We start from the raw sequence: 15,887 nt of genomic DNA on the forward strand, positions 1-15,887 counted from the left end.
TTTTTATTGTAATTCATTTTTTCCGGGAAAAATTCCGACCTCCAGAGGTCAGAATTTAGTTTTCTCGCTTTATTTTGCATAAAAATCGACTACTTGTAAATACCGACCTCCGAAGGTAAGAAATTACCGACCTCCATTTGAGGTCGGAAATTTTTAGGTCGGTATTCACTGTTTTTTAGTAGTGCCGGTTTAAGACTAATAAAAATTCAACAATTAAAAAATAAGTGAACCATGGCCTTAGACACAAATTATCCAAAAACATATTAAAATAAGTATAAGTCAATAAAAGCGACCGTGCTAGAACCACGGGACTCGAGGGATGCCTAATACCTTCCCCTCGCTCAACAGAATTCCTTACCCGAATTTCTAGTTCGTAGACCAAAACTAAAAGAGTCATTTCCTATTGATTAGGGATTCGAAAAGGTGACTTGGAACACCATAACTCAATTTCAAGTGGCGACTCTGAAACGAAAATAAAATAATCCCTAATTCAATACCGTCACTTTAATTGAAAAAACCCTTACCGCTTGTCGCGAAAAAGGGGTGTGACAGAAGGTATAATAATAAAAAAAAAATTAATTTTTATCTTGAATTTTTATGAAAATTGCTATTTAATGATTTGGACAATTCTTTTGCCAAGACGTTGTTCCATCGCTTCAAGTTTAGAGTCCATTAATGTTTCTCTAATAACATGTTCTTTCTGGAACTTGGAATTGATCTCATAGCCCATTGTGTGAGGCTTTAATACCAACAGGTCAATTATTCTGAAGAAAAACTTCTTATAATTGAGTACATGATTCATATATTAATTAGTTTTGTATATAATCTAATGATAAGAAACACATAAGAATGCTATATCTTAGCAAATTTTACTGTGTCCTTCCCATCATGACCTTTGCTGAAGAAGATGTTGGTGTAATCTGCGTAAAGAATTTGCTTGTAAATTGGTTTCTCTCCATTCTGTAGCACTTCTTTTAAAGGACCAATAACACTTGTAGCCTTTGGATGCAAGAAAATGGGTACAGAAACCCTATTGTTGTTCCCATTAGCAATCACACAATGTTCAACACTCTTGTACTTGTCATTACTCATTATTTGAAGTGCATCACCAATATTGATTACTAGAGCCCCGTTAATCGGAGGGATATGAATCCAAACATTAGTGTCATGTTTTTTCACATAGAGCCCACCGATATCATCTTGAAGAAGAACAGTGATTGTTGAGATATCAGAATGACGTCCTACTCCAATTGAAAGCTCCGGATTGGGACATTTTGGATAGTAATTAAAGTTAATTCTCTTTAAACCCATTAAAAGTTCCTCTTTTTCTTCATCAATCTCTCTTACATTCAATCCTCCCATTAGCAACTTCAAAATCTTCCTTATAACAGTATCACAGCTCTTCAAGTATTCAAGTGCTTCTTCCCTTAAAAAAAAACATTCATAGTAACTATTAGTAAGTAGAATTGTCAATGTAGGCTAGGCCCATTGGGATATTTCATAGTAACTATTAGAGGATATTTATACTCATGTTTGAAAAAGAACAAAATGCAAAGGAAGGCAAACCTGCAAGAAGTAGGCCAAAATGAAATAGCTTCATCATCAGAAATATGGACAAGAGAAAGATAATCTCTCCAGCTCAATGTCTTCTCTGCTTCAGGATTAAAGCTTGTTACATACCTCACATTACTCGAAAGTGAATTTGTATACTTCTTTTTTTCATTAGTTGGTAAATTGAAGAAACGATGGCTTGTCTCTTTTATATTGTCAAGAACTTCAATAGGAATTCCATGATTGATAACTTGAAAGAAACCCCAGTTTTGTGCTGCTTTGCAAATTTGATCGGCCACTTTTGGATCATCCCAATTGGATGCGTCGATTAATGGGATTGAATCATCGGTTATTACAATGCTCGTAGTGATTCGTTCTTTGAGTGGTTGAATATATTGTTTGGGAAGTGCTTGAATTCCTATATCACATAGGCCCTTAACTCCATGTCCTTCATTCACAACAAAATCAAACAATTTCTCAGAGTTTGAAAGAATTTTGGAAATCATTATTTTATGAAAGAAAAGGAGATGAATGAAAATTTGCAATAGAATTACTTAATTTATAGGGGCTTTAGAATGATGTAGGGGAATGACTAAAAGTCAATATTAAACCGTAAAATATTGCAAATTACTTAATTTATAGGCTTTAAATTGATGTAGGGGAAGTAAAGGAAATGAATGAAATATTGCAAATTGGTTTATTTAAGTATATTGCTGTTTCTGAATGGCACATTTAATTCTTTCTATTAGAAATTCCAAAAAGAGAGTCGTCATTAAACTTTCTAAACTTTATTAGCAATTAGAATATGTTTAAATTTCAATGGTTTCTGCTTTTTCGGCAAACTGACCAAGGAGACCAAACTAAGATTTCAACTCGCTCTTAAAAAATAAAAAATAATGGGTAATGTTACAATATTATCCTTTGAATATATTAAATTTAATGCTTTCGAAATGTATTATATATTGAATACTATTTAATATCAAAGACAAAACAGACTTAAAAGGGTAAATTATTTCTTGATTTTCCAAACTGGACAAGTATTGTTGGACTATTTTATTTTAGTATAGTAGACATGTAAAGATGAACGGAGAGAAGAATAACTAAGTTCTAAACTTAATATTTACATACTTTTAATGAATTTATAATTAATACAAATACAATATTTAAGCAAAATCTATTGGGTTCCGCGTGAGAGTTATTAGCTCCATCCTTGACTCGCCATCTTGGTCTTGAATGCAGAGGGGTCTAGGATTTGGACTTTTTGGGTGCCAGGGGCAGGGTGGATCTATAGGGTACCGAGGGGGTTCATCTGAACTTCAACGGAAAAAAATTATACGATGTATATATATGGTATTTTCAAATTTATTTGATGTATCTATAGATATTTTGAACATCTTAAACATAAGTTTAAATGTTGATTTAGCAGTTAAGGGAGATTCAAAATTCACCTTGAGGTTCGAGGTTCGAATTTCAAGCACTATATTTTTATTTTCTGAACTCCCTTAAAGAGATTAATTGACAAAAACACGAATAGTAGTAAGAAGACAATTTTGTTTTAAGAACAGTGGTTTCTTTTAATTTGATAATAGAGAAGGGAACTTGTGTTTTAAAGTTAAACATCTAATTACTGAAATAGAAAGATAAATAGACTTTTAAATCCTTGACCACTGGTACCCAGATGTCTTTTGGTTCTCTAAGTGGCAAAGTCTATGGATGCCGTAGCACCTCCACCGGACATACTAGATCCGCCCCTGCTTGAATGACTTACGGAGAACATACGTCCGTTTCATCTATCTTTATAAACTCTTTGAAAGAAAATTGCAGAAAAAATGTCACATGCATACACTGTACAGTACAATTTCTGACTTTTCTTTAATCAGTTGTCTCGTTTTTTCATGATTTAGACCTCATTTAATTTCATCAAATTCTAGCCATATAGGCGTACTATATATAGAACAATATAAATTTGACAAGGGACTTGGAAAGTGAACATAATTGCAACTGCATGTTCACACATAGATAAGTAAATATTACTTTATAAATTGTAAACCAATATTTTGATTTTTGAAGATTTGTAGTTCCTCAATCGATTGGGTATTTATTTCGTGCCACTTTTACTTTGTGGGATAGAAACACGCGTAGTATTAAATATTAAAATTTACTATTATTAATCTAGTGTTCCTTTGAGCACATGATGAGTTGGTAAGTGTTTGGTACGAAAAGGAAAATGACTTTGTAGAATATTTTTTTTTGGAAAATAAGTGAGTCTCTCACTTATTTTGTACTGCTTGATAAGTAAGCAAAATAATATTATTCCAAACGTATCTATATGTTATCTAGTAAAATCTTATGAAGGCGGGTAGGGATGGGAAGTGGGGGTTTGAGGGGTAGCGGGGGTGCGAAGGCCAAGGGGTGAAGGTTGGATGAGTTGGGAGGATTAAACTTGGAATGTCACTTATGCAACTTGTTTTTTCTACTTCCGTTAGGGAAGTCATTTCCATATTTTAAAATTTTATGGAGCTTGTTTTCCTAGTGAAAATATTTTTTAAATATTTTGATCAACCGAACATAAGAAAATTAAAAACAATTTCCTGAAAATATTTTCCTTCGTACCATACACATTTAATGGGAAAATTACTTAGACATTCTATATCAAAAAGATATTTACCATCTATAGCGTAGTATATATTTTTACCCAAAACATAGCAATATTTTGAAAAAGGATTTAAAATAGGAAAAAATATCTAACTACAAATCTTATTTTTATCATAATCTCTAAAATTCTCTACCATTTAAACAATTTTCAAAAATTCCTCTCGGATACATCACTCTCCTCTCGCTGATACCTCCCTATCTCCCTCTCGAGTACATCCTCTCCCTCTATGATACATCCCTCACCTATGTATCCGGATGTTTGTTGATGTATCCAGAAGTCCAGTGATGTATATGGATGTTCTATCCTCTCTTTGATACATCCCTCATCTCTCGGGTACATCCACCTATGTATTTGGATGTCCAGTGATGTATCCAGAAGTCCAATAATGTATCCGAAAATCTAGTGATTTTAAGGGATTTTGTAATTTTAAAAAAAAGTAGGAAAATAATGTAAGTACCTCTTAGCACTATGAGATTTATGTAAATTATACTTTAAAATATGTGTTTCTCGCTCTCCCTTCCTCTCTCTATGGCCACCTCTGTTTCTTCTTCTTTTTTTTTTGCCATTTTTCTCCCATAGTCTTAATTTCTCCTTTTTTTTTCTTCTTCTTCTTCTTCAAAATTTTCACCCAGAAAACTTCATCAATTGCTTAACAAACGAGTGCATTCTCCAAAGGTCTAAATTCCCAATTGAGGGGAATTTCGATTAAGACCGATGAAATTTTGATAAATTTATCTATTTAAAATGTGAAACTCGAATCCTTTTTCAAATTGAATTGAAATTTCTAGTCGTAGTAACTTCATGAATTTTGCATTCTCGAAGTTCATAATATTTTTATGGGAAAATGCATAAGTACCCCCCAACCTATGTCCGATATCCCAGAGACACACTTATACTATACTAAGGTCCTATTACCCCCCGAACTTATTTTATAAATAATTTCCTACTCCTTTTCGGCCTACGTGGCACTATCAATGAAAATATTGTCAACACGCGCGGGACCCAGAAGATAGTGCCACGTAGGCCGAAAAGGGGTGGAAAATTATTTATAAAATAAGTTCGGGGGGTAATAGGACCTTAGTATAGTATAAGCGTGTCTCTGAGATTTTGGGCATAGGTTAGGGGGTACTTATGCATTTTCCCTATTTTTATAATTAATCCAAAAACCCTCCGAAGAAACTAGTCTAAACAGGTCCAAGTGCTATTAAATGAGTACAATGTATAAAAGGTAGTAATAAGGAGATCATCATCGTTTTCACCTAAGCAACTTTACTGAATCCTTCAACTAGACTACGCCAAGTGGCATAACAAGAGTAGTATCAGTACAAGCAACACGTATTGGTAGGCATCATCGGTCGACCCGAATCCACCACATAATATCATGCACACACACTAAAGAATAAGAAAGGGATAAGACACAAGTACCCCCCTAGACTATGACCGAAATTGCAGAGACACACCTATACTAAACTAAGGTCCTATTACCCCTCTGAACTCATTTTTCGTGTAATAGGACCTTAGTTTAGTATAAGAAACTAACACGTATTTCTTATTTTTCCCAATAAGAAACTTAAAAATGCAATAGGACCCATACACTTCAACTCCAACATCTAAGTCATTCGACCCTCACATCCGATCAGAACCTAACCCTTCTATCCCATAGAGTTTCCCAAGCAAAACATAAGACCACTACTAATTATGTTACTCAATTTACTATTCTTCCCAAACTCTCATGTCAACTCCTTACCTTATGATGCCCTAATTGTAGGAGACATGAACATATAACACAACTAGGGGTGTTCACGGGTTGGTTTGGATCGGTTATTGGTCAAAATCAAAACCAAACCAACTTAATCGGTTTTAAAATTATCAAAACCAAACCAAACCAAATACAATATACATTTATCGGTTTGGTGATTATCGGTTTCGGTTTGGTTTGGTTCGGTTATTAACCATACACAAAAATAAAAGAAAAAATTCATTTAAAATGTGAAAAAAGTGACAACAATCCATTCAAAACGAAAAATAGTTAGAATGACTTAAATTACTAAACTTTCAATCACTAAATTTACTATCAATAAAGCTTTAAAATTCACTATATTGGCCTAGAAGAAAGAGACATATATATAAGATCTTTAAAATTGTTTATAAAAATAATATATTAAGTATGTATATTAATAAAATATATGTATATAATTCATCGGTTCGGTTCGGTTATTTCTTCGGTTTTTTTCGAATAAAACCATAACCAAACCAATCGGTTTTCAAAAATCTAAAACCAAATCAAACCAAACCCAAATAAAATCGGTTTTATTTTATCGGTTTGGTTTGATTTTTCGGTTTGGATCGGTTTTTATCCCAACCGTGAACACCCCTAAACACAACTTAGCAAGATATATATATATATATACTTATATACTACCTTAAAAGTATGAACTCCCTCACTTGAATGTTAAATTACTATAATACCCCCAACTTAAAACACCCAATTTAGTATATATTCTATATTTAATATTAGATTTATTTACACTATATTATATTAAAAGCATACACCTTTTTCACATTGATGGGAGTGACTTTTCTGAAGGGTTGTGACTTTGTTATAGAGTTGTGACTTTTTCGATCAGTTATGACATTACCGAAATGTTGTAATTTTTATAAAGGATTATGACTTATCTAAAAAGACACGATAAGCACATTTTCATACTATCATTTGTTCTCTATAAATAGAGGGGGGTTTCTCACACTTTTAAAGTACAAATTTTTTAAGTTTTCTATTCTTCTTCTTAAAACAAGGAAGATTGTGAGAGTTGTTCAATTATGCAATTACAATATTTTTTTTGGGTTAATTAGATAGATCAACAAAAAATGATGCAACAAGGAGAATGAAATTACTCAACTACAAACGATAAGAGTATCTTGATAATTAATATGTTCTTATTTTCATAGCCATAAAATATACTTTTGCAGCAACTTCTACTTGACAAGAAGTTCAATGATTTTCCATCGCACAAACTACAACTTGATGTTCAGAATCTGATAAAGTTTCAAATTATTGGAGAAAAAGTATTTGATCAAATACTCATTTGAAGAGTCAAAACTACATTTAATAAGTACTCTTTTGTTTTCAATTAATTTATTTTACTTTTATTTTTATTCAGGTTAATATAAAATGTTCTTTTTTCTTGGGGGTGGGGGCGTATCTTTAAGACTACAAAGTTAAAAAAACACTTTTATATATTCTACATATGATCCTTAAATTAAAAGTCTTCTTTATTTTTTAAAATTTCATATCAAATTAAAATTAGACCAATCTATATCTATCATTTTTATCTATGTATACTACCTTAACAGAATAAACTACTTAACTTAAATGTTAAATTATTATAATACCCCCAACTTAAAACACCAAATGTAGTTTATCTTCTATATTTTATATTGTATTATATTTATTTATGTGTATTATATTATATTAAATTAAAGGCAGACACCTTTTCACATTGAAGGGTTGTGACTTTTTCGAAGTGTTATAAATTTTTCAATGAGTTATGATCTTTTTGAAGGGTTGTGACTAGGGTTGCGATTTTTCCAAAGAGATATGACTTTTCCAATGAGTTATGACCTTTCTGAAGGGTTGTGGCTTCTTTTTGATAAGGCACAGTAATAAGTTTTTCATACACTACCCTTTATTGGCTATAAAGAGAGGGGCTTCCTCAAATTTTTAAACTACATTTTAAAAAAAAATTCATTCTTCTTCTTCTTAAAACACTCTATTTAGTATATGTTCTATATTTTTATTGTAAGAAACAATATGCACATACTAATACTACATTTTTAACTATAAATTGAGGGGTTTCCTCACATTTTTAAACTACATTTTTTATTTTATTTTTATGTTTTCTATTCTTCAATTAAAACCTCAAGTTTAATTTACAGACATTAACAATCTCAAAGTTCAGTGAAATTAGATCACTCCCTAGCATTAATGTTAAATTAATCTAATACTCCCACTAAAAACATCCAATTTAGTATATCTTCTATATTTATATCAATATTTATTTATATTATATTATATTAAAAGTAAGAAAACCAAAAATACAATAATAACAAAGTAATGCACTATGGGGAAGGGAGGAGAAAATATATTTAAGAGGTGCAACTGAGAGATTTTAAGAGTGACTAATTTTTATTTAATAATATTCACATTATTTAAAAAAAATTAGTGTGATGCATGGTTTGATATTCACGTGCAACGCACGTGCGTCGAAACTGGTATATATGCATATATATATATATATATATATATAAATAAGCACGATTATGAATGTAACGACTCTCGTGGTCATTTGAGTATTTTATGTGTTTTTCTTGTTTTGTTCCTTTTCGTAGCTTCCTTGTAGCTCTTTTATGGTGCTGGGTTGGGTGACATACTTTCCAAGGTGGTCGGGAGAGTTTGGTGCGAGCTTTACCCTTTTGGATACTTTTGAAGTGAAAGAGTTGACTTTAGTCAACATCCAGAGTATTTGATGTCGTGTGAGAATTTTGTCAGTTCCAGTAGCTTCAAAAGGTCCATTTTAGTCTAGCAGGATGGTTAGTTTGGGCCCCGAGGCCTTCGACATGATTTGGGCCACTAGGCATTTTAACTTTGAAAATTTGGTCAAATTTGACTTCAATCAACATTCTTGGTAAACGTGCTTTAATGAGAATTATATCAATGTTGTTAGCTCGGGAATTCCTAGTTTGGTTTAGAACAACCTTTGGTTTGGATCCTAAGGTGATCTGGATGATTTTGTGATGTTTGTCATTTTTTGTGTGTTTGCTGCTAAGAGTTGACTTGGGTCAACATTCTATCGAGATAATCTTTGTTGGCAGTTTCATCGATTCCATTATGTCTGCAATTCTCTTTTAGTTTGGTAACATAGTTCCTTTGCGTTCACGAGTTTCTGAGCGAAACCCGAGCTCCCATCGGGGAATTTCCCTAACTTGGAATTGTGCTGATGCTGTTCTGCTGGTGCAACACTATTTTGTGTTCTCTGCATTCGTAGGCCCTTGGACGTATTCATGGTGTTTTAGTTGATCTTGTCTCTGCAATCCCGGGAGGATCTCTACGTTTTCAAAGTGTGGTGATCTCTTTGAGATGAAAATTGATGGGGGCTGTTTTGGCTTTGATCGTTGCTTGGATTGTGCCCATTTTCGAAGAACAAGTTCCTTGAGATGTTTGGGACCTTGTGATAGAGTCAATTTTGTGATTTTTTTGTGTGAGTCCCACAACTGTGTTTTTGGGTCGTTCTTATGTTTTTGAATTCCTATATTGATATGGTTATCAATTTGCTTGTTTTGGCATTCTCGTCATATTTTTGATAGCATGGCACCGTTTGAAGGTGCTTCTGAAAGAAAAATCTCGGGAGTAGAAGTTCAAGTGCGATTTTAACCTCGAGGTATGTTACAGTTTCACCTTTTTAGCCTTGTCTAAGTTAGTTTATTTAAATATTGTGTTGTTTCTATAGTTAGGTAAAGTTTTAGGACTAGTTGTAGGCTTGCATGATTTTTAGACGCAATATGGCCATTTTGGGTTGCTTAGCTTAGCTTTTAGCCGGAAACCTTAGTCTAGGTTGATCCTTGATCTTGGTGTCGTTTAGTATCCTTAGAAATGCTTTTAAGTGGTGTGAAACTTAGATGGCCGCATGTTGTTTTGTTTTGGAATGAATGTATGGTTGCGTTATGTTTTTGAGCCTTTAATGTTATTGATTGTTGGCCCTGAGGCCGTGAGCTTGGACCAGTCAGAGTTTCAGGTTAGTTTGTTTGTGTTGTGTCGGGTGTTACCCAAATGAATGTGGATGTGTTGATTTTGTTTGGGCTGCATATGTTTTGGCATGATATTAGATTTTTGGTATGCATTTGACTTGTTTATTCTTGACAAAACTTGGAAAGTCTTTATTGAGGAATGGAAATGGTTTCACTAAGTTTTCCCTGAATTTTGAGTCCCAGAGGGGCTGTTTAAGTTAGGGAAAAATGAGTTTATATGGGAAAATGCAACAATTTCATATTTTTATGACTTAAAACGACAAGATACTTAGCTTATGAGTTTGTATGCATATTGGGTCAATTTTTCACTAATAAGTCTGAGGTATCATTCTGGGCGGTTCGTTGACTCAAATCTGGGTTATATTATACTACATTAGACTAGTTGATGAGTCAGACGTATCATTCTGGGCGACTCGAGGTTTTTTCCGGGCTTCTACTTTCCTACATTCATCTTTGCATCACATTATCTTGTTGTTTGGTTTGCTGTGTGTGTTGTGACTTTCTTGTAATTGAGTGTTTCCTGTTCACTATCTTCTATTCTTGTTTCCTCATTTATTGATAGTTAACTTTCGTATCTTGAAACCTATCTATTGTAATGTTAGAATTATCGTGCTTCGCTTTATATATTTGATATTTCTGAGCTCGATCAGCCTATGATGCCTATTGAGTACCTGTGTTTTGGTACTCATACTACATTTATGCATCTTAGTCTGATGCAACTCCTAGTACGAGCCACCCTCAGTGAGCATTGGCTCTCCCATGGCCATCGCAGATTCGGTTTGTGGTGAGCTGTTGGCGTACAAAGCTTTGCTACTTTTCCTTCTTTCGTACCTGTCTGTATTTTTGTATTTTTGATTAGACAAAATGGTAAGAATGACAAAAATGAGTCTATATCTTTGCAAATTCTATTGTGTCCTTTCCATCATGACCTTTGCTGAAGAAGATGTTGGTGTAATCTGCATAAAGAATTTGCTTGTAAATTGGTTTCTCCCCATTCTCTATCACTTCTTTTAAAGGACCAATAACACTTGTTGCCTTTGGATGCAAGAAAATGGGTACAGAAACCTTATTCTTGCTCCCATTAGCAATCACACAATGTTCAACACTCTTGTACTTGTACTCATTATTTGAAGTGCATCACCAATTACTAGAGCCCTGTTAACCGGAGGTATATGAATCCAAACATTAGTCTCATGTTTTTTCACATAGAGCCCACCGATATCGTCTTGAAGAAGAACAATGATTGTTGAGATATCAGAATGACGTCCTACTTCAACTGAAAGCTCCGGATTGGGACATTTTGGATAGTAATTAATGTTTATTCTATTTAAACCCATTAAAAGTTCGTCTTTTTCTTCATCAATCTCTCACATTCAATCCTCCCATTAGCAACTTCAGAATCTTCCTTATAACAGTATCACAACTCTTCAAGTATTCAAGTGCTTCTTCCCTTAAAAGAAACATTTCATAGTAACAATTAAAATATGTACTACATAAAATAAAAAAATTCTAGGGAATTACTACATAGCCCTGTATGAGTTAGCCCGGATGAGGTGGGACATCCATATTGACAGCTCTATTAGTAAGTATTCTGAGGGTATTTCATAATTTCTTTTTATGATGTGACCTGCAAGAAGTAGGCCAAAATGAAAAATTCAAAGGAAAGCAAACCTGCAAGAAGTAGGCCAAAACGAAGTAGCTTCATCATCAGAAATATGGACAAGAGAAAGATAATCTCTCCATCCCAATGTCTTCTCAGCTTCAGGAGTAAAACTTGTTCCATACCTTACATTACTCGAAATTGAATTCTCTTTTGTATGCTTCTTCTTTTCCTTAGTTGGTAAACTGAAGAAACGATGGCTCGTCTCTTTTATATCGTCAAGAGCTTCAATAGGAACTCCATGATTGATAACTTGAAAGAAACCCCAATTTTGTGCTGCTTCGCAAATTTGATCAGCCACCTTTGGATCATCCCAATTCGATGCATCAATTATTGGGATTGAATCATCGGTTCTTACAATGCTAGCAGTGATTCGTTCTTCGAGTGGTTGAATATATTGCTTGGGAAGTGATTGAATTCCTATATCGCAAAGGCCCTTAACTCCATGCCCTTCATTCACAACAAAATCAAACACTTCCTCTGAGTTTGAAAGAATTTTGGACAACGGTGCAATCATTATTATGGGAAGAAAAGGAGATGAATGAAAGTTTGCAATTGAATTACTCAATTTATAGGGGCTTTAAGTCAAATATTAAACAGTAAAATATTGCAAATCGGTCAATTTAAGAAAATTGTAGTTTTTGAATCACCTATGGAATAACATACTTCCGTTTTATTTATTTTTCTAAACACGTTGCAGGAAAATTTCAAAAAAAAAAAGTCACATGCATACACAATTTCTGACTTTTCTTTAATGAGTTGTCGTTTTTTGATGATTTAGACACCATCTAATTTCATCAAATTCTATCCATATGGGTGTGCTATACTAGCTAGTAGAGTAGTGGTATATGGTTCATGCTAAGCACGGGCTAATATTTATATTATTTCTATTTATATTATATCTATCTTCGATTTATGTGACATAATTTTTTTCTTTTTGATTACTTTAAAAAAATGTCACTTTAATTTTATTTTCAAACAGTTTAACTTTAAAATTTCTAATTTATTATTAATGAAATAATTTATAACGATCACAAATATGTGAGACGTATTTTAGAATACAAATAAAAATCTTATTTTCTTTTTCAAACTTTTATATCTGGTCAAATATTGTAACATAAATTGAAATGAACATAATATAAATTTAAAATTTACATTTCTCATTAATTAGATCAATAATTTACATTTCTCCTTCATCTTAGTTTAATAAAATTTAGATTTCTCAGTAATTAAGAAGTTGGGATAAACAGTAGCAAAACAAAGAAGGATAAAAAAGAAAGTGAAGAATGACAAGAATCTTTAAAAGGTAAAAAATGTGGCTTTATTTACAAGAAAGTACAAAACAACTAAAGTAATAAAATACAATATACAAAATATACTTCTACTTACACTAATATATAAGTGTGGAAACCCCACACACACATAAATATATAAGTGATGCAGGCATGTTGAACATCACGTGTATGATTATCCACACTTATATATTAGGCTGAACCTATCGCTAACCCCTTAAAGTTGGTACCAACATACAAAATCAAGATAATTGAAACTAAGAATTGACACAACAGAACAAGTCAAGAGGAACAATATTTCCATTCTTCTTATCACTATGAGGTGGTGAAATGTTTGCAGTAAGTCTTAGCAATCCAGTGCCCCATATATGCTTTATGATTGTGAAAAACTGTTTTAGCTTATAGAAAATTTGGAATTAGAAATTTCAAGTTTAGTATAGCTAAAGCCACATTATAAGAATTGGATTTAAAATTCTTGACACAGTGAACAAACTAACTAAAAGGCAGAAAAAGAATCAAGTACATTCTCTCCACGGTAAAAAATCAAAGGGAAGGAGGAGAAGTAAATCAGAAGACAGTAGAAAGAAGAAGATAATTGATGACTTATGGGAGCAAATATCATGCTTGGCTAGTGCACAAGAGAGAAGCTATCTGCTTTCTCAATCAACTTAACGCGGTGATTCTAGTAGCATAAACGATATAACTACAACGACTTTATGCAACTAGGAAACAACATTATCAGTTGAGAATTTGCTAAGAACTAATGGACTATTCTTTAAATGTTCGAACGAGACTTCCATCAAATTTGTTATGTGCAAAGGAAATAAGACTTCCACACTTGAAAGAAGATATTAGACTATAATCGGGAACATTTAAAAATGCTATTAAATTCCAATAGATATGCCTAGTGAATTGGTCAGAGCAAATTCCAATAGGTAACTTTTCCTTCCCTCCCCTTCTAATTCTTAATATCTCCTTCTTCATATTCAATTTTGATCTAAATCCCAGCAAGAACCAGTTCGTAACTATGATGTGAAAATTTAAACACCTTGTGCTAACTAAGATGATATTATAGATTAATAAAAAGTGTACAAAGATCCACCTTTATATGAATTATCACAATTTCGCCTCTTCCTTTCTCAAGTGCTACTTTTTTGGGTTCCTCATTAGAGAAACAAAGAAGTTTGAAACATAAAAATAGAGACTAAGATCTGAGAGAAGGGTGTAATGAGTTTAAGCTGAAAGTTTGAGAAGAAGATAAATTAAAAAAATGAAAGCATATAAATTAAGAAAAAGAGGAGTAAGCTTAATATTGAAATGCCATCATATGACTGATAACGAAAATGAAGATATCTCATGCTTTTTTCATTAAACTTAATATTGGGGGTTTCTACCTTTTGCATGGGAACAACGATCCTATGATGTTGGGCCCGTGCTAAGAAAATACAAATGACCACAATGTGACTAAGAAGTATAAACAAAAAAACCAATAAAGGCACGGATACAAAAAAAGACAAAACAAAAAGATGACAAAAGAATGAGAATAAAATTGGGAAAAATTTAGAGAACAACACACCTATGATGAGAGAACACAACTGGATAAATGAAAAGAGACCAAGAAGATAAAGAGAACTGAAAGGTTCATTACAAAGCTGGAAAAAATAAAAAAGAACATATAGCTAAGTCTTTTAGATAAGGTGGCATAGCTCATTTGTGAAACACACTTCACAACCACATTTATAGAACTACAAATACATTTGTTTGACCGTTCTATTTTGCTTAAACATTAAGTCTTTTAGATAATATTAGTTAGAATTGCAAAGGTATCTATCTATAATCAGAGAGACTCATATACTTGCTAAAGGGAAGAAGTACATGCCTTCATGTTTTTAGCTTTGTTAAGTTGATCTTGAAAAATCCTATATTCATTCTAGTGACAAGCTGCAAACAAGGTAATACTTCTAACAAATAAGGGAAACAATGAAAATAGAAGTAGCTTATGGGGAGAAGGTGATGATACCTTAAATGGACCAAAGATTAGTATTTGTAAGCCATTCATTTAAAACCTTAAAATCTCCCTTTTGAAAACGGCTTTGAGTATCCACATTGTAGCTGATAATATGAAGCTGTCGAGATGAAGATACTACAGACCATGAGTATTAATCTGAGTGAGAAAAAAAAGACCATGACTTCATAATCTGGAGAAAACAAACCAAGAGAGAGACCAAAAAAGAGGTGGGAGAAAGCTCAGAAAAGTTAGGCAAACATGACAGATAATTGGCGGAGGGCTAACACCACGATAAAAATAATGCTCAAACAACAAACTAAACTTCCTTTTCCCTGACCAAAACAAGAACATTATTAAATAAATTAAAGAAGGGGCAAAAAATTAAAGGAAAGTGATAGTTTTTAGTGAGACAGAACCTTTTCTCCAACACATAATTCAGCAGTGAGACAATGTAGATACTTCTAGCGAGTAGTAACACTCTTAAGACGTTTTTTTTGTTCAGGCAAAATCTCTATGGTGTAGCAATCTAAACGTTCTACTTTTAGTGAACTCGTTGAACAAAATAAAATCATTTTACAACGCAAAACTCTCATCACAACTCACGGTTCTAGCTCAAAAGTCTGAACCAAATTTTATCTTGCTGAAATCAACCACCCCTGATTTGCGTAGAAAGGAATAATGCAATATCATATATATTCTTCATTTTAAATTGTTTGCCTAATTTTGACTTGGTACGAAGTTTAAGAAAGTAAGAAATATGTAGAATGTATCAAAATGTCCTTTAATCTCGTGGTGTTAAACATGTTATGTGGAAATTGAAAATTAAAGAGTTGCAAAAAAAAAAGGAAAGAGACATCTTTTTTTTGAAATAGTAATATGATACTGTATTTGATTTGAGATGAAAACTTAAAAAGG

The 15,887-nt window shown here is 32.7% G+C and overlaps 1 protein-coding gene and 1 pseudogene across 1 annotated transcript; both read right to left on the reverse strand.

The window, feature by feature from the left end:
• Positions 1 to 784: 784 nt before the first annotated feature.
• On the reverse strand, positions 785 to 2,057 carry LOC102602524 (feruloyl CoA ortho-hydroxylase 1-like). The gene is made up of 2 exons (XM_006355189.2): positions 1,567 to 2,057; positions 785 to 1,426 (listed from the first exon to the last, which is right to left on the reverse strand). The coding sequence occupies exons 1-2, from the start codon at positions 2,055 to 2,057 to the stop codon at positions 853 to 855; spliced, it is 1,065 nt and encodes a 354-aa protein (XP_006355251.1). The 3' UTR covers positions 785 to 852.
• Positions 2,058 to 10,584: 8,527 nt separating this feature from the next.
• LOC102602860 (feruloyl CoA ortho-hydroxylase 1-like) lies at positions 10,585 to 12,244 on the reverse strand (annotated as a pseudogene).
• Positions 12,245 to 15,887: the final 3,643 nt, after the last annotated feature.

This window comes from Solanum tuberosum, unplaced genomic scaffold, assembly GCF_000226075.1.
Source record: "Solanum tuberosum cultivar DM 1-3 516 R44 unplaced genomic scaffold, SolTub_3.0 scf00193, whole genome shotgun sequence".
NCBI lineage: Eukaryota > Viridiplantae > Streptophyta > Magnoliopsida > Solanales > Solanaceae > Solanum > Solanum tuberosum.